General features: G+C 49.3%; 1 protein-coding gene across 1 annotated transcript in view; it reads right to left on the reverse strand.

Moving 5' to 3' along the window:
* Positions 1-1,525: 1,525 nt before the first annotated feature.
* The window catches only part of LOC149365830 (uncharacterized), a 93,605-nt gene continuing 78,532 nt past the window's right edge, over positions 1,526-16,598 (reverse strand). The window contains exon 5 of the mRNA XM_089546612.1: positions 1,526-1,919. Within this exon, the coding sequence (XP_089402738.1) occupies positions 1,571-1,919 (349 nt within the window). The 3' untranslated portion in view covers positions 1,526-1,570. The remainder of the gene's footprint in view (positions 1,920-16,598) is intronic.

The following is a 16,598-nucleotide window of genomic DNA, read 5'->3' on the forward strand; positions in this document are numbered from 1 at the left end:
GCTGTTTGGTGAAGTAGATGAGAAAGAAAAACCATACGACCAGTCTCTGTTTCCGAGTGACATTTATTGGAAAGAGAATTTCCATTCCGCTTTTCCACAACGCGTGGCACGTGCCCTCTGGGGAGCGACGAAAATTCGTCTGCTACTGGTTGAAAAACGCACGTGCGAGACGCAGCTGCGATCCGGTTCCACGAAGCGCAACTGCACCTGCGCATCGGCAAGTATGTGTGCTTGACAGCTGTCTCCATCTGTCGGTTCGTTTTCAGCAAGTAGAGCTGGGGGAGGGGCGCGCATGCGCAGAATGGCAGTGTGAAAGAAGCCGCCGCTAGTATTCTTCGCGGTGTAAAACTGTGGACATGCGGTCGCGGAGGAATTTCTCTGCTTCGTGAATGCTTCGTGCACGCAGCAGTCCAGCGAGCAATATGGCGGTTCCCAAGTTAGAAATGACCCGTTTGCCCTAATACGACCGTATCCAAGCGGACAAATGCAGACAGCCGTTGTAAGTGGCTTGTGTTTGCTAAGTATTAGGTTCTTCCACATTGCAATTCATTTCATGTTTTGCGTCTAACCTGTACTCTGCCCAGACGTCAAACGGTAAAGAAGCAGTAGCAGTTCAACATCTTGCTCCTGCTTCTATGCAATAATGCAGTCTGCAATGCAATGTTGTTGAGTGTTAATTTATTTTTCAAATGAACACAGGGTGCTGAAGACGAGAGGGTGATGATGTGATGGCAAGCCATCAAGTCGGAGAAGTGACCAGAAAATTATTGAGCATGTTGTCGAGTGGCATGCATTTCCATCGAACAAGCCGCGTGCGCAAGTGAAATGCTGGTGCATATATTCAGACCCTGATACAAACTGACTTAGACATTTGACCGACCTGGGGCCAACGCAAGTGCCGACTTCACGTCTTCGGCACGACGTTAAAAAAAAAAAAAACGAAGAGCACATACGCTGAGATCCCAGTTGGCACTCGCAGCTATATACGTATAAGAAATAAGGCATGCAGGAGGCACTTGAGTGAAATTTAGGTGAGAACTTCACCAGGTGCGAACGCAATCACAGCAAACAGACAGTGCGACACCAGCTACCTAGTACCACAGTCAAAGTGTAAGATTCATAAAGGCAAACTGCGACCGATCTTACGGCTTCATCACAAAACAAAGTAGAGGCAGCATTGCTACCTTGTCTCAGAGCGTCCGAAGATCGTCGCGAAGAAAGACAAAGTAATCTGGTCGACACCGCAGGTAAAGTGCAGCAAAAGAGACCATCAGAAGTTCGGGACACAGCATACTGCAGTACGTAGAGCTCACGTGCCGTTACCACGCTTACGAGCGCTGCTCTGGTCGGCGCTGTCAACACAGTGAACATTCGTGTAGTGTTGCAGTAGAACACAGTCTTCTAAGGAACTCAGACATACACGCATTAAAAACTCGTTTCGTCTCCAGCTTGCTGTCGATGGCGAGTCGGAGGTCAGTCATTAAGCTCCAGGGCAGAGCTGCCCTGGAGGGCGTCAGAAGTAAACGGTAGCCCGATCGAGGTGAATCAAATAAGGTGAGAACTGTGGAATTCATGTCAGGCGTAGCCGCTGCAGGATGTGCGAGAAGCGGCTGCTCTCGAAGAGTGCCGAGTTGAGCATGGCCAACAGGACGGCCAGGACCACGATGGGGACGACGACGGCCACCACGTAGTAGAGGATGACGAGCAGCGAGGCGAGCAGCACGATGGAGACCAGGAGGAGAGCGTCGGCACCCCACGGGTATTGGAGCAGCTCGGCCACCAGGATCGTGGCTGCTTCGACCAGGCGGCCGGAGACGTGGCCGCCCCCGGTCTTCAGCGGGCACTCGGCAAGACTGCTGGGTGGTGGAGTAGGAGGCGGAGGCCACGGCGTCTTCTCCAGGGGCAGCAGGTCGCTGTCCCTGCGAAGACCACAGCGAAGAAGGGTTTGCGTTCCGCCTTTAGATGAGCAGAAATGGGCATGCACAGGGTCGGCCAAAAGTTACCAGGCCACAGAGTTTGCTTTTGAGCAGTGCACTGGGGCAGTTACGATGCCCCTGAAGCTCTAAATATCTATAGAGGGTAGAAGAAGCATCGTTGTACCTGTTGAGATCCTGGATAGTTTTAATCGTCGTCTTAAGTGCCAGGATATGCAGATGAAAAGGAGACCCTTTGGCCTGGGAACTTTTGACCAACCCTGTACGTTGGTGAGCAATATAAAGGAGAACAAACTTTTTGCATAGAGTTGCGAATTTCCTGGTTATTTATCTACTAAATTTGCGAACGACTTTTGGATATCATACGCCAGGAAGAAAACTAGGTAAAGAACAACTGCTCATTGTAATCATGGAGTAATCAATAAACGAATGTTCTTCGTTTCCTCTAATACTGCTCATGACTATACTACCGTGCTCAATGTGAGGTGAGCTACAACGCACAAGGAGTTGTGGGAGCTCAGTTAACAAGACATCGCGGGCGCAGCGGCGTTGCGAATTAGCATTGACGACTAAATGAATAAAGAACAAAGAATGAAGTCAAGTCATTTTTTTCAGCGCTCATCCGTGAGGCTAGGCGACATCGCGATGCATTTACATGCTGTGATCACGTATTTTTTTTCTTGGTCCTGACGTCAAAAGTTTGAACTGAGCGGCGGGGAAAACACACAGTTTTAAATGTAATTTTCTCAGCACGTGATTCGTATTTTGCTGAGAACAACAAATTGGTGAAGTTGGCCCCAGGTTCCTTTATACTGCCGAGCAAATTGCTTTTATAAACACTTTCCGCCACACGCCTGAAACTTACACGACACCTGCTCCGAAAACGACTCCGTGATCACCGTTTTTGATGTGTATGGCGGTGTAGCCTATTCTCTGTGATCCGCAACCATAAAAAATGAGTCGACGCACCGCAGCTAAAATCGGCCAATGATGGCGACACATGTATTACATTTTATCTTCTTTCTAACTCACAAAAGATCAATTCTCAGCGAAAGGAGCTTCTGTGTCGTCAGAATGCTGTAGTCTACCAGTACAGGCCAACATCGAATTTATGGCGCCGCACTCCACACTCCCCTCCTTTTTGCCGCTTGCGGTGGCAGCCATTACGGTAACGCCTCTTAACAGGAAGCCGTTACTATGCGGACAAATTACTGGGCCTGCTAACCTGGCAACAAAAACTTTGCAGACGACGAGATTCTACCTCTACTTGATAGGCGCGCACCTTGAAACGAACTAACGGACAGCGTGAATTCCTGCACAGTTACTTGTGTCATGGTGTACTCAGATGTGGAGAACTATTCTGTTTAAACAATTTACGCAATGTTTCTTTGTGAAGAATAAGGAACTACAGAAGCAGATATACCCTCCGTCACGCGAAACCAGTAGGACGAGACAAAACAAAAACCGAAGGAAAAAAGTGCAGCAGCAATCCAATGTGTTTCAGCGTGTCACCTTACAGAGCCTACATGCGAGCGAAGCTGAAAGAATTGAACTAAAAGCATGAAATTCTAAACTTCAATGAATAAATGGATGCATGATTGTATAATTCGTCATCGAATACTGGCTTCTGTGGAATTGCGCACGGCCTATACAAGTCGCGACCACTTTCCAGAGTACTGCAATTCTTTTCCTGTTTTGACGCGTGCTGTCTTTTTTCCTGTGCTGCTTTGTCGCCGTGCAGTTTTTTTTTTGTGTGTGGTGTTGTGAGACGTACTGCTTTTTTATTCTGCACCGACTGCTTCGCCATTTACATATAGGCTGAGCGTCAACTTTTCCTCTAGCCTACCGTAACTACTGCGCAAGAAGAGTCCTAGCAGTGCTTCCATATTGTCCTGTAGAACGCTCATGAATGCGCAAGTGGATGCTTGAAGGAGCCGCGAGATTTCAGCCATGAGGTTTCCAAGGGTGTCATCACTTCGAAAAGGATCGCGATAACATGCAGGGGCCGACACGTTCTGAAGCAAGGCGACGGCGTCGAGCAGATGCATGAAAATAATTTCTATTTTAGAGCGCAGCTATTAAGCGCTGGTTCGTGGGTCGAGCCGCGTCGCCGTTGCCGGTGTAACCGAGCGAACTAGAGTAGTACCACCGCTTGCTCATAGATGGCGTCAGAGTGGTGCGCGCCGTCGTCCACTACCGTCTGCATGCGGCGGACGCGCCTACGCGCTGCCTCCTCGCAGTCACGCCACGCTCCGCTTCGTTTTAATATTATTAAGGCGGAAGCCTTTAATGCCTCATCGTTGAAAGCAGGAGTTGTCGACACAAATTTGTCTTTTCTTTTTGCGAAAGTGTTTGGCCAGTCGAAAGTGCAAGGTGATGCTTACGCCCACGAAGGGCACATCACCGGTTCACATGGCGCAGACTGCAGAAGCCATGTCCACATGTCCGCCCGCTGGCTAATAATCGTGACATTACCAAAGTTAACGGTAAATGCCGTTATCCACCCGCGTGAACAGTTCAAATGACTACACTCGGATTCCAAGGAAGGTAATGCGGAGGGAGGAGGTGGATGAAAAAAAGAAAGCGAGCGCGTGACGAAAGCTCGTCAATGGGTAGCGCGTTCTAGTTTGGCGCCGAAGGCTGGCAGAGCTGAAGTGCGCAGCTAAGCACGTTTTCTCGGTCAGGACCACGCTGCCACCCTTGATCAAAGCCTTGATAATCGCCCGGCAATTCTCCCTCCTAGGCTCATTCACTTAGGTTGCGTCGCCCTTTCATTAAGCAAGAAGCATGCCCGCATTACCGTGCCAAAGCGTCATGCTCCTGTCGAGATGCGAGATTACAATTTTCGCTGCATATAAAAAGAAACTGTAAAAAAGCGTAGCGCGCACTTTCTTCGCTGCGCCCATCTCGCTGGCTCGTCTCTTTTCGTTCACCTATGGCAATCCACAGACTTCAACGGTCATCGAACGGTCATTCATTCGTGGCTTGCGTGTCACTGTTGCACACAAGGAAGCACCTCTCGCATAGGGAAGGCTTAGCTATTTCGATTCCGTCGAAGCACACCCGACCACAGTCGTGCGTCCTGCTCAAGGAATTAAAGAAGAGCTTTCAAGCGCATGCAGCCTATGGTAAGCCGCGAGGAGTACGACAAAGCCCCAATGGATGTTTTTCGCTCAGAGTTTTAATACAGAATGCACTGAAGGGATCTTTCTCAATGTTTCCATCTGGAGTAGCATGCTAGACTAACGACCAGGCAGACCCCTCCTGTATTCATTAAAGTCTCTCTTTCCTGTCGCTATGTAATTCGTACGTCACTAATTACACTGACGTTAGTTATCCGCATAATTTTGTCATCACCACAACCAACAATAGGAAATGGTTTGGTTTGGTTTATGGGGTTTAAAGGGGCCCAGAAACACGATGTTAGTTGACTGTTTTGCCTGTTGATCGCATACAGTGAGTAACAATGGTGCTATTAGCGTCGGTAATACCGCGTATATTCTGTTTTTTGATATTTTAATGTCCTCCCCAAAACAAATTCATGGCTCTGATGGTGTCCCCACACAGTTGCGGGTTTTAACAGCTGATATGACCTCACCTGGCGCGAGCTTGATGATTGGACAAACAGTAAATAACATGCAGATTGTGTGATTAAATAGAGACACATTTTGTCATCCTTTCTTTGTTTTATATTAGATCAACAAAAACAACTTGTTCGTCTCAGATAAAAGCCCTGCAAAGCAAGTAAAATAAAAATACACCACCAGGGGCTCTGACATGGAAACGACGCTGCCAGTCTCAGCAAGAACGAGTTACAGAGAGCAGGCAACCATGGAGTGCAAACTTCCGCGACGTGCTCTGGCGGGCTGTTTTGATTGGTTGCGCCAGGTGCCGTCATTGGGAGAGCGAAATAGGAGTGGGAAGCCCCGCCAAAATCGAGTTTATGGCAGCGTTTTGTTTACTTGTATTTTGAAATTTCTTCACTGAATAACCCCCGTTCCTGTGCATCGATTACTGTAATTCTTTTTAAGTCAGCATCTGTGTGACATAAAGAATCCACCTGAAGCATAGCCGGTATCCCCCCAAGCAGTGTTTCGCAGCCCCTTTAACGTACAAAAGCGACTCAGGCTATGAGAGACGCCGTAGTGAAGGGCTCCGGAAATTTCGACCATTTGGGGTTCTTTAACGTGCACTGCCATCGCACAGTACACGGGCCTCTAGAATTTCGCCTCCATCGAAATTCGACCGCAGCGGCCGTGATCTAACCCGCGTAGCAGCTATTAATATCAGTATTAGCGATAGCAAGGTTAGGTATTTTTTTCCTATAGATTTAAGGTAGAGAGAGAGAGAGAGAGAGAGTAATTTAATGAAAGTAAAGGTGGAGAGGTCAGCCGGAGGAATGGTTTCTTGCTCCCCACCAGTAACAGGAAAAAATCTATACACTATCTATAAGCATCTATATAGTTTATCTATACAGTATCTATACACAACAATCTATACGGCGAACATTTATAAAGTTTTTCTGCAGCGTATTTCCTAACGACATTTATATATCCTGGATATAATCACGGGTTTCAAAAAAAAAAAAAACGTTGCCGACTTCTGCTTTTTGCTTCCAGAAAACATTACTGTTTCTTCCGCCGAAAGTCTCGCCGAGGGAGAGCTGAAGCTTAGGCCAACTGGACGTCCAAAAGCGGGTATCAGTTCTAGTGTCACGGACATAATGGCTGCTACGCTGTAAAATATAAATAAATAAACGCTAAGACTCGCATTGCATGCTTCTGCCCTCTGTGGAGTTACTTGAATGCGGTAGATATCGGCGAGCAAAACTGAATATCTGGAAAGGGACAAAATGAAAAATGACGAGCAAAGCAGAAAAAAAAAAGGTTCTTGTCTGAAGCATCCTACAAAGGTGATCCCTGGAACATCATATTGGGCTGCTGTTTCGGCCTACTAGATCAGTAGCTAGCACGCTTACTTTGCTCCAGTATGACTACGCAGTCGAAAAAAAACAACGACAGAACCGTGTAAAAAATACGACCAAATATTTTGTAGTTTTGTCGTAAGAACAGATTTTTCTGTTTTGTAGTATTTTTCTGTTGTACTGAAATTTTTTCTGTAGTAATTTTCTGAAGTAATTAAACAAGATTCTGCAGTTACTATGAATATTTATGTTGGAAAAATTTCTGGTCAAAAACATCACAGGAAATCCATTCAGTCTACGCCTTGCCTCGTGACACTCAGCTATAACCACGACAACACAGCAGAGGTATACATATGTTGCAAAAGTTTACAATCCACCGCGCCGTTCATTTCAGTGGCGCCGTGGACTGTGAAATTTTGCAACAGACTGTACAATCTTCGCCAAAAGTAACCTTTGCAGCCGCTACGGCAGCGAGAACGCGGACTCAGCCGAGCGGCGGCGCTACGATCGCCGGCGTTGGCCGCTGCTCCGCGGCTGGGAGTGTAAACTGGGAGACGTGAGCCCGCAGACTTGCCATCCTTCCTTGGACGATAAGAAGAAAGCAGGCAGTATGCGCTAGAGTCACTGCAGAAGCTAATCTAGTGACTCTAGTATGTGCGGCGAGCAATTTCGTGCCTTCGGAGTGCTGTCATACCGAGCGAGGGCGCAGGCTTACGTCAGCAGTTTGCAGCCGGGGAGCAGCGGCCATCGCTGAAGATAGCAGCGCCGCCGCTCGGCTGCTCGGTTACTTTCGGCAAAGACGGTCCGCAGATGCATAGCAGCGGAGTTCTGGCCTCGCGCCGTGTCGTTGGCTCGGCCCGTATGTATGCGCGAGAAATGTCCGGGTGTGAGATCGTGAGCTGAGTTTGTGAAACGAACAAGGCTGTGCGCTTCTCTGGAGATGTCACTGCGTTGGACGGGGAAATTCGAACCGCGCCTAGAGAAAGGCACAGCTTGGAAATTAACGTTAAACCACGCGTTAGACCGGTGACAGATGTGGTGAGCACGTATGCTCTCCGCTTTAGTGTCTTTTGTCCAAAAGCGTCGTCCTCAGACACGATGTGCAAGTAGTGACGTGATTGTAGTGCTTGTAGTGAAGGCAGTGGTGTGTTGTGTGTTAGTGATTGGTTATGGAAGCGAACGAAGTGGAACTTGTGACCCGGTGAGGACAAGAACTGCTCTGCGCGGTGAGGACACAAGAACTTCCCCTTCCAGGCAAGTGATATACGCGCTATAAATAACTTGACAGCTATGAAAAACAGCCTCACCACGCTGACATTTGCCCGCGGGCATCGGCTAGCGCTGAGACGAGGCCGGAGGTTGACGAAATAGTTCGCTGCCATTTGCTGCGTGAAACATCTCCGCATCGGAGACAAAAGTGCCCAGGATACGCGAGCATCTGGGAAAAATAGGCCTTTGGCGGCGATATATTTTGATATCGCCGTGTCCATTTCTGCCGGAAGGGACGGCTGCATGCGCGAAGCAACACTTCAGCCACGCGAGGTAGTAGGCGGCTGGTGAAATCCAAAAAAAAAAAAATGCAGGTTGCTGACGCCTTATCGCTGTGGTAGCTTACGCCGGCAAGCGCGCCAGCTTGTCGACTCATCGTCTCGACTGCTTTTCACTCCGAGCTCGACGCAGGCAGAGCAGACGTTTCTAGCAGCTATTTCTTCGCGCGCGAAACTGCCGCACCATTCTCGGAGCACTAGGGGACGCTGGTGATGCAGCGATACGTTTGAGCCACGGGCTGGGCGCCCTGGTTCCCGGGCGCTTCTGTCCCCGGTGGAACATGGTGGAGACGTGGGCAGCAGTTAATGTGGGCGGCTCACAGCTCGTTTCAATTAGGCGGTGACGCCATGGCGAGCAAGCGACTAGGCCTATACAGGCCTTTCCGCGGCCAATGTTTAGCCGTAGAGTTCCTTAATATTACCAGATTTCTAGGAACCCTAATATATCCTAGAGGTATAACCTGGCGGCGCTATATACATACTCCGCCATGGAGAGGCGGCTAAAAGGGCGATGTGACCTCTAAATCCAGGCTGTGATTAAGTTTGGGAGGGAGATGGTAAGCAGCAGGTATTGAAAACTTGATATCATGTATGTCGCTGACAGATCCCAGTAATGTCTCGTGCAGACATAAACGTATTCTCCTGGATAACAACGCGAACTTGGACGAGGACAGAAGAAAGACACATGGACGGGCGCTGACTTCTACATCTACTGCAATTATGTAACACAGACCATAGAGTTTCTTACTATTACCTAGAGGGAAAGCTGGCAGCCCGTCTATGGGAGTTTGCATGGCGACCCCTCGAGACCACTTCAGCCACCATGGGCGCTCAAAGCATCATGGGGCGGTGAGCTACTTGTTGCGGAACTGCAACTTTTGGCCAAAAAAAATAATGGAAAAATAAAGCTGTTTGATAACTACAAACGTCCTAACATTCAATATCTTGTCTAATGATTGCAACAAACGAGCAGAAAAGCATTTAAGTGCAAAGTTTGCCCAAAATAAGAGACGACTCGCTCTCCTATTGGCCAAGCATTGAACACTATAAAAGCTAATATTTCGCAATTAACAGGCACATTTTTAAAAGTAAATATGTTTTTAAAAAAAATGTTGTTTCTTAGATACTTCAAGAAGTTTTTTAATGGCATTTCGGAAAAGGGAAACCTTTTAATGGCGTCGTGTGTCTATGCGTTTTTACTACTATGGTTTTTGCACACTGCGTTCGCGTGAAAGTCGTCTGCGCACACACGAACAGCGTTTTCGGAATGAAACATCTCAGTAGTGCCACTCCGTGTTCCCGATAAACTACGACTGTCTCGCAACAAGTAGCTCACCGCCCCATGATGCTTTGGGCGTCCATGGTGGCTGAAGTGCAGCGCCGCCAGCTTTCCCTCTAGGTAATAGTAAGAAACTCTATGACACAGACTGCAAAGGAGAGAATTTTAAAATTGATTGCCATTAAGCACAAGGAGAGCTCTCACAGCTTACAATGGAGAAGAGGATAATGAAGAAAATTGGACAAAAATCTGGCTAGCAGGCTAGCTCTCCTTTGTTGACATGGGGCACTTCGTTGATGTTATCGAAGCACATTAACAGCTTAATAATGAAAAACTTGCGATATATTTTCCTCTCGATCGAGGTTTTTGATGCTCAATCTTGTGATAGCACGTCCATCCGAGCTGGCGACGAATCACCACCATAATCGCTAGCGGCTCGCTTCAACGAGACGCATACCACCACAGAAAGGTACAGCGGGAGCGAATTAGTCAATGATTTTCTCCGTCTCGTCTCTATGCTAACCGCTCCTTCGCGAGCCTGTATCACACCCACACAAGAAGACCGAAACGTCGTTGTGTTTACTTTTTTTTTAAGCTCCTCTTATTTGTTAGGTCGCGAGTTAGGCCGTGAGCAGCATTTACAAATGGGGTCGGCAGGCGAGCTCCGCAAAGTGGCAAAGGGAAGGGCGCAGCCGTGACACGAGGCGTGTTCTGCACGCATTTCGTGTCGTTGGCATCGCCCGCGCCGTCTTCCTTCTGGCGGGCGAGACACCCAGACATGCTCCAAAGTGAAGTTTCTCTCTCTCTCTCTCCTTCTGACCTCATTACTAGGGCACGTAATGATCCTGAGCATCGTCACCACACCTGCCGTCAGGTCTGGCAACCGACACGGCATCCAGGGTGGCCCCGTCACTGGCTGCGAGCACGAGTGTACAGATGTCAGAAGCAGTGCGAAGGCGGTCAACATCTTAAGCTTAATCTGCTAGGATACAGTGCCCCAATTCATGAGTTCGTATTTGCGAGAAAGCTGAACTAGATGTGAGCGCAATGCTGACCCTGTGATTCCTTCGGTCCACTCGTTTGCTTGCTTGCTTCATTAACGCTGCTTTCGTAGAGGAAGTAGTCGCCTCCACACCAGGAAGAACCAATGAATACCAGGAAGTATTTATTGGTCCTCTCTGGACAAAGCGGAACTGATCGTCATCGTACTGATGTCCACTGTATACGTGTATGGAAGTCGCATTTGGTGCTGGGATTGAAGCATCATTCTGCCGGAACCAGACACATAGCCAAGGCGCATTCTCGGAAGGAAGTCGTGGTACTGCTGCTACATGGAATCACCTGATTGGCGGGGCGCCCGAATCCACCCGGACGTTCGTGTGGATAGATTAGTGGGTCAGCGGCGTCGGCCCACCTCCAACACCCCTTACACGCGAGAAAAACTGATTGAGGGTGGCAGTCTAGGCTAATTGGTTCACTTGTAGTAGTGGAAAGAGCAACAGACGAGGACGTTGCTCTGCTTTTTTCTGCTGCGGCGAGAACAGCTGGGGACCCTCTTCCAGCCAATGGCGTCGGCCGATTCTCATGAGCCTGCTAGGGTGACCATGCTGGGTGTGGCAGATGAAGGGGGCATAGTCCCCTCCCTCCATGGCCGAGGACAGTCGTCTCCGTGCATTGTCACCCCGCTCCATGTATTGTCAAGCTAGCGGGTTTATGAGAATCGGCCGACGCCATTGGCTGGAAGGGGATCCTGTGACGGAGAAAAACCGCTTTTTTCTTGAGTTGTATCCGACTATAAACCTCCACAAGGCAGTTTGGCGACACAGCCTGTGCCCTCTTTGCGGAAGTGTTGGAGAAGAGGCAGATTGCGCGAATCGAGTGCTTCTACTGTCAAATACATTTTGTCTACGAATAAATGTTAGCCTTATAGATTAGTGAGTTTTTTACGCCTGCAAACAACACCGAGGGCTATGAGAGGCAGCGTAGTCCATGGAAGGCGGCGGTTAATTTCGACCGCGTGGGCGTATTTTACGTGCACTAAATTAGCTCTCACCGGTTTCGCATTTAGCCTCCATATGAACTGCGGTCGCCGCGGCCTGAACCGGCGTGAACTCGTGTTCATGCTGGAGAACACCGCATGTTTGTTCACCTCGCAGTCAAACCGCAGCGAAACGCCCTTTTGAGTATTTATTAGTCTGCAACAAAGTAAATGCAGTGCGCCAAGAGCGGTCCCTTATACAGCCGCATTACTGCTCGCAATTTATAATCCGTGGATTAAAGAAGATTTTTTCCCTAACACAATACGCTGAGGATTTGTCTCCGCTGTGGTTGACTGGTTGCAGCAGTATAAGTCGCTTAGCGAAGACTGGTGCAGTGGGAAACGACATGTACAAGAATCGGACACCCACAACCGATCGCACGCAAGCGTGCTTATAGATACTGTACAGGGAGCAACTATTACAAATAGAGATATGCAACATAGTCGAACCTCGCTATAAAGAAACGGTTTATAAGGAAATAATGGATACAATGAAGGAGTGATAATTCCCCTTGGAAGGTCGGTCAACACGGGTTATAACGAAGCTAGGGCTATAGCGAAGTAATCGCTGGGCTCCTTCAACTTCGTTATGAGGTTCAACTTAGTTAGGGAATTGAAATTTAAATTAATTTGTTAGGGAATTCAGGCGTAAGGCGGCTCTGAAGAGCCCCAGTGTCTCAGTGCGTTATGTAACGCGCTGAGCCTTTATTTTCACCTTGCCGCTTTCGCGTCGTTACGGGACCTGCCAGCGAGAAGTTCCACGGCATAAATATCGTGCGGTTGCAACATCGCGTGTGCGACCGTAGCGTCGAACAATAGCTTATTCGAGAAGAGAGTGAAAAAAAAAAAAGAAGAGACTCTTTCCTGACGAGATTGCCGGAAATCCTCCGCTTCAAACACGCTCCTCTCACAATGGAGGAGCTCACTGGAGTGGAGCTCGCTGCCGAAGCACCCTGTGCGCAGGAGACAAAGTAATAGCGACGGGCCTCTGCAAAAGCGGACATCGCGGGAGCCCACAGAAACAAGCGCCACGGCCGACTGCGAAAGAGCAATTACATCTCACGACTGCGGTTCATTCGGCGCGTTCGCGACACAATGGCTCGGCGCGGTTGACTGCGCGTAGGACCGTCACGTAAGACCTCGTCCCCTCGAGGACCCGCAGCGGAGGAAGGAGAGGCGGGGAAGGCGGTTCACGCGGCAGTTTTGAACGCTTGTAAATGGTGTAAATCAGAAAACTACCCTTTCATCTAAACCCGTATGATCGAACGCTTCAAGCAATGCGGCATAACGTCTGGCATGTAGTGAGCAGGCTGGCGCGTTACACTAAACCCTAACTCAATCCAACACGGATGTTCCGATCACCCTGCGCATGCGCAATGGAGATCGCCCTGCGCATGCGCAAATGTGCATATCCCCACGAGGTCGCCAGATGGCGCCACGTTACCGTCAACAGCATGGTGACAAACCCCGTTTCAAAGGGGGTTCCCATCCATCCATCCGTCCGTCCGTCCGTCCGTCCGTCCGTCCGTCCGTCCGTCCGTCCGTCCGTCCGCCGGTCCGTCCGTCCGTCCGCCGGTCCGTCCGTCCGTCCGTCCGTCCGTCCGTCCGTCCGTCCGTCCGTCCGTCCATCCATCCGTCCGTCCGTCCATCCATCCATCCATCCATCCATCCATCCATCCATCCATCCATCCATCCATCCATCCATCCATCCATCCATCCATCCATCCATCCATCCATCCATCCATCAATGGATGGCTACAACCCTGCCTCTTCGGGACCCGTACTTGGTAAGGGGTAGCGGTAAGCACTATGCTAAATGTAGCGGTGCGCGGTAAAAGTCTCCTAACGACGCCGAACTTTTTTCTATAATTGCGTTTTTATGCAATATGGGGTGTTTCACCAGTGACTGTTAGCAATCAAAAAAATTCCTCGCGAGGCGTCGGCCTCGCACTCGGGAGGTGCCGGGTTCGATAAGCACGGTGTACCCGCCGGTTTTCTCCGAATGTGGGCCAGGCGCCGACCTCGCAGAGAGGAAGAGAGGCGTCACGTGACGCTTGATCCAATGGTTTGTCGCGTGAATTCACCTTTAGACACATGCGTCATGGTCTGCGTGTGCTCATCAGCCGCGTGGTTTCGCCGTGTCCGATCCGAAATTTTCTTGGGCTGCAGTGCAGACGAGAATCGCATTTTCGTAAACTGGTGTGCAGACTAACTGTGGCCAAAAATATTTGAATAGACGAGGGACCTAACTTTAATAGTCAAAAAGCTACCTACCACACTTTTATTCAACTTATTAGACTTCAGTTATTTGTCTTTGTTAACCAGATTGCTGTAGTCAACTCGTCTTAGCTGTGTTCTGATGTTCACCAACCGGAGTAACCGCAGCCCGCGCGACGTCAGTGCGCTCGCGCTGATTGGTCCCGACGCGGGAGGCGCGCGCAGCTGCCGTGTACCTGGCGCCATCTGGCGCCATCAAGACGATATGCGCAGGCGCACTGAAGGCGTGCGGTCTCCTGGTACTTCGGTAACACAGTATGCTAATTTTTTCTAATACTATACCGATGGAAACGCACTTTTAAATAAAAATAAAACCTCTATTTAAAAATTAGAAACAGCCTTCGGTAGAACACATTTAATAGAATCACCTGCCGGGAGTGCTGGATTTTCGCAATTTTTTTCATGTACCGCAGTGATAAACTTCATTCATTTGGAAGAACCCGTAAAAGTGCAGAAATTTTGCTATCCGAGTATCTGAAGACAACGCTTAATCCATTCATGCAACCGTTCCTGCAGCGGAGTTTTTTTTTTTTTCTCTCCGTTCCGTACTTGCCCGCCTCGGGTAGCTGTAGTGGTGCACGGTTGACTGGGGTACATTCGCGAAGTAGGCGTCGGTCCGCCCGGGCGGACTGCAGCCTTCTGTTCGTCCTGACACCCAGTCTACTGGTACCTCGATTTCCCTGGAGGTGAGGAGTTCTGCGCAGAGGCTTTTAATGAGGTGACACAGCATGCCTGCACGGGGGCGTCTTGCCTGACCGGATAAAGGCCTCTCTCGACAGTCTGTGCACAATTGTCTTGTGAAGGACGAATACGGTGTAAGCACTGCATTCTTTTTATTTGGCTTCCATTTTTTTCTCCCGCGGAGCACAGCCTTTTGTTCTAAGCGACCGCCGACAGTGAGACAGGCAGTGAAGCAGCGTTGTGACTCAGCCAGGCTTACTCGCCCTGTTCTGCAACAAAACGCGGCAACGGAAGCCGTGCCGATGGCCTTTCGTTCCCGGCCGGCGTCTCTATATCCAGCAGCGATTGCCAGAGACATGATAGCTATACTGAGTCGATAACACGCCCAGTTCAATGGACTCGCACAGACTGCACTTACTTCGTCGCTAGCAAGGAGTCGCAAGAGGACACCGCAAATTTTAATGCGAACCCGGCGGCACCGGTGGCATGCGAGAAAATGCGGATTGGTTGAAAGGGTAGTGACGTCACACGCGGAGAGGAGGATTTGAAAGGCGATTAAAGCATCACAAAAACTGCGAATATACGGTCGCAACAAGACTCAAACGTCATTATGAGATGCAAGGATGTAAAGTAACTTAACTGCGCCGAAAAAAAAAATTGCAGCGAGATGGGAATCGAACCTGTGCCACTTGGATCCCGAGTCGGACACGCTACCAGCAGCTTTCTTTCCTTATTGTCAAATCGGGACACGAAAAAATAACGACATATCGAGACACGTTCGTTCGACTTCGTTAAAGGGAAGCCTCGTGTGTCTCGTCCGGCAGTGTCGCACCGGCGAAGTAATATGTAAGGGTGACTCAGGCCTCTAGAGGGAGCCAAGGAGGGGAGGAAGGTAGCTATTGCGTCACACCCTTAAGGCGGAAAAGAACTTATTGTTGGGTTAGTTGGTAATTATTGTAATCTAAAGGCGCCAAAAACCACGCACACGCACAAGACAAGAGAACGGTACAGAGAAGATACCTTTAAGGCGTAGTTTGAGTATAGTGCGATCATCGAATTCCTTTTGGAGCGAAAGCTCTACCTCACGACCAAAGATGCAAAAGCCAATTTGTCGCTGAAGCCTTGACCTTGATTTGACCTTGTGAGCTAAATAGAGTACATAAATAAAATAAATATTTCCGTTACTTGGTTTCGAATCCGCGGTGGCGCAAACAGATCAGCTTGGCTGGCCTGGGCACGAGAGCGCTATATGCCATCGCCGTAGTCGATCACGCAGCATGGTAAACTGCAACACGCCCTCGCGCTGTGCATTGCACGTCGCCATCGTCTTCAACTAATAGTATTATCGAGCTAATATCGTCGCCAGACGTGCCGACAGCAAAGAAAAACCATGAGGAAACCAGGATAAACACATGCTTTCACACGTGTACTCGGTTGAACTACGTGAAAACCCTACCACTGTTTTTCTGGATTTCTGTATATTACATCCCCCCTATACCCCCCCCCCCCCCTCTATATCCCCCCTGTATGTAAAGCACTCAAGGGCATTTAGGGCAAAATAATGACAAAAATAAAGTGTCCTTGCAGCGTGACATAAAAACTGCGGTCAATGCAGATCGCATGCAGTGTTGCTAATCTATTTCGCATGTTCTCTTAACCCTACTTTTCGCACCCTTCATCCATTACTACGTAGGGGAGCAAAGTCTCTCTCTCTTGCGCGTTCCTTCGTTTCCGTTCTGACACTAGAGCTACATAGAGAGCTGGCGCAAATTATCAGAACCAGCTTAGTCGAACCGAAGCACGAATAGATTATGGACACACACACGCGCGCACGCGCACACACACGCACGCGCGCACGCACGCACGCGCGCACACACACACACACACGCACGCGCACACACGCACGCATGCGCACACA

The sequence above is a fragment of the Amblyomma mixtum genome, chromosome 1 (genome assembly GCF_055824585.1).
Source record: "Amblyomma mixtum isolate Tamu chromosome 1, ASM5582458v1, whole genome shotgun sequence".
Lineage (NCBI taxonomy): Eukaryota > Metazoa > Arthropoda > Arachnida > Ixodida > Ixodidae > Amblyomma > Amblyomma mixtum.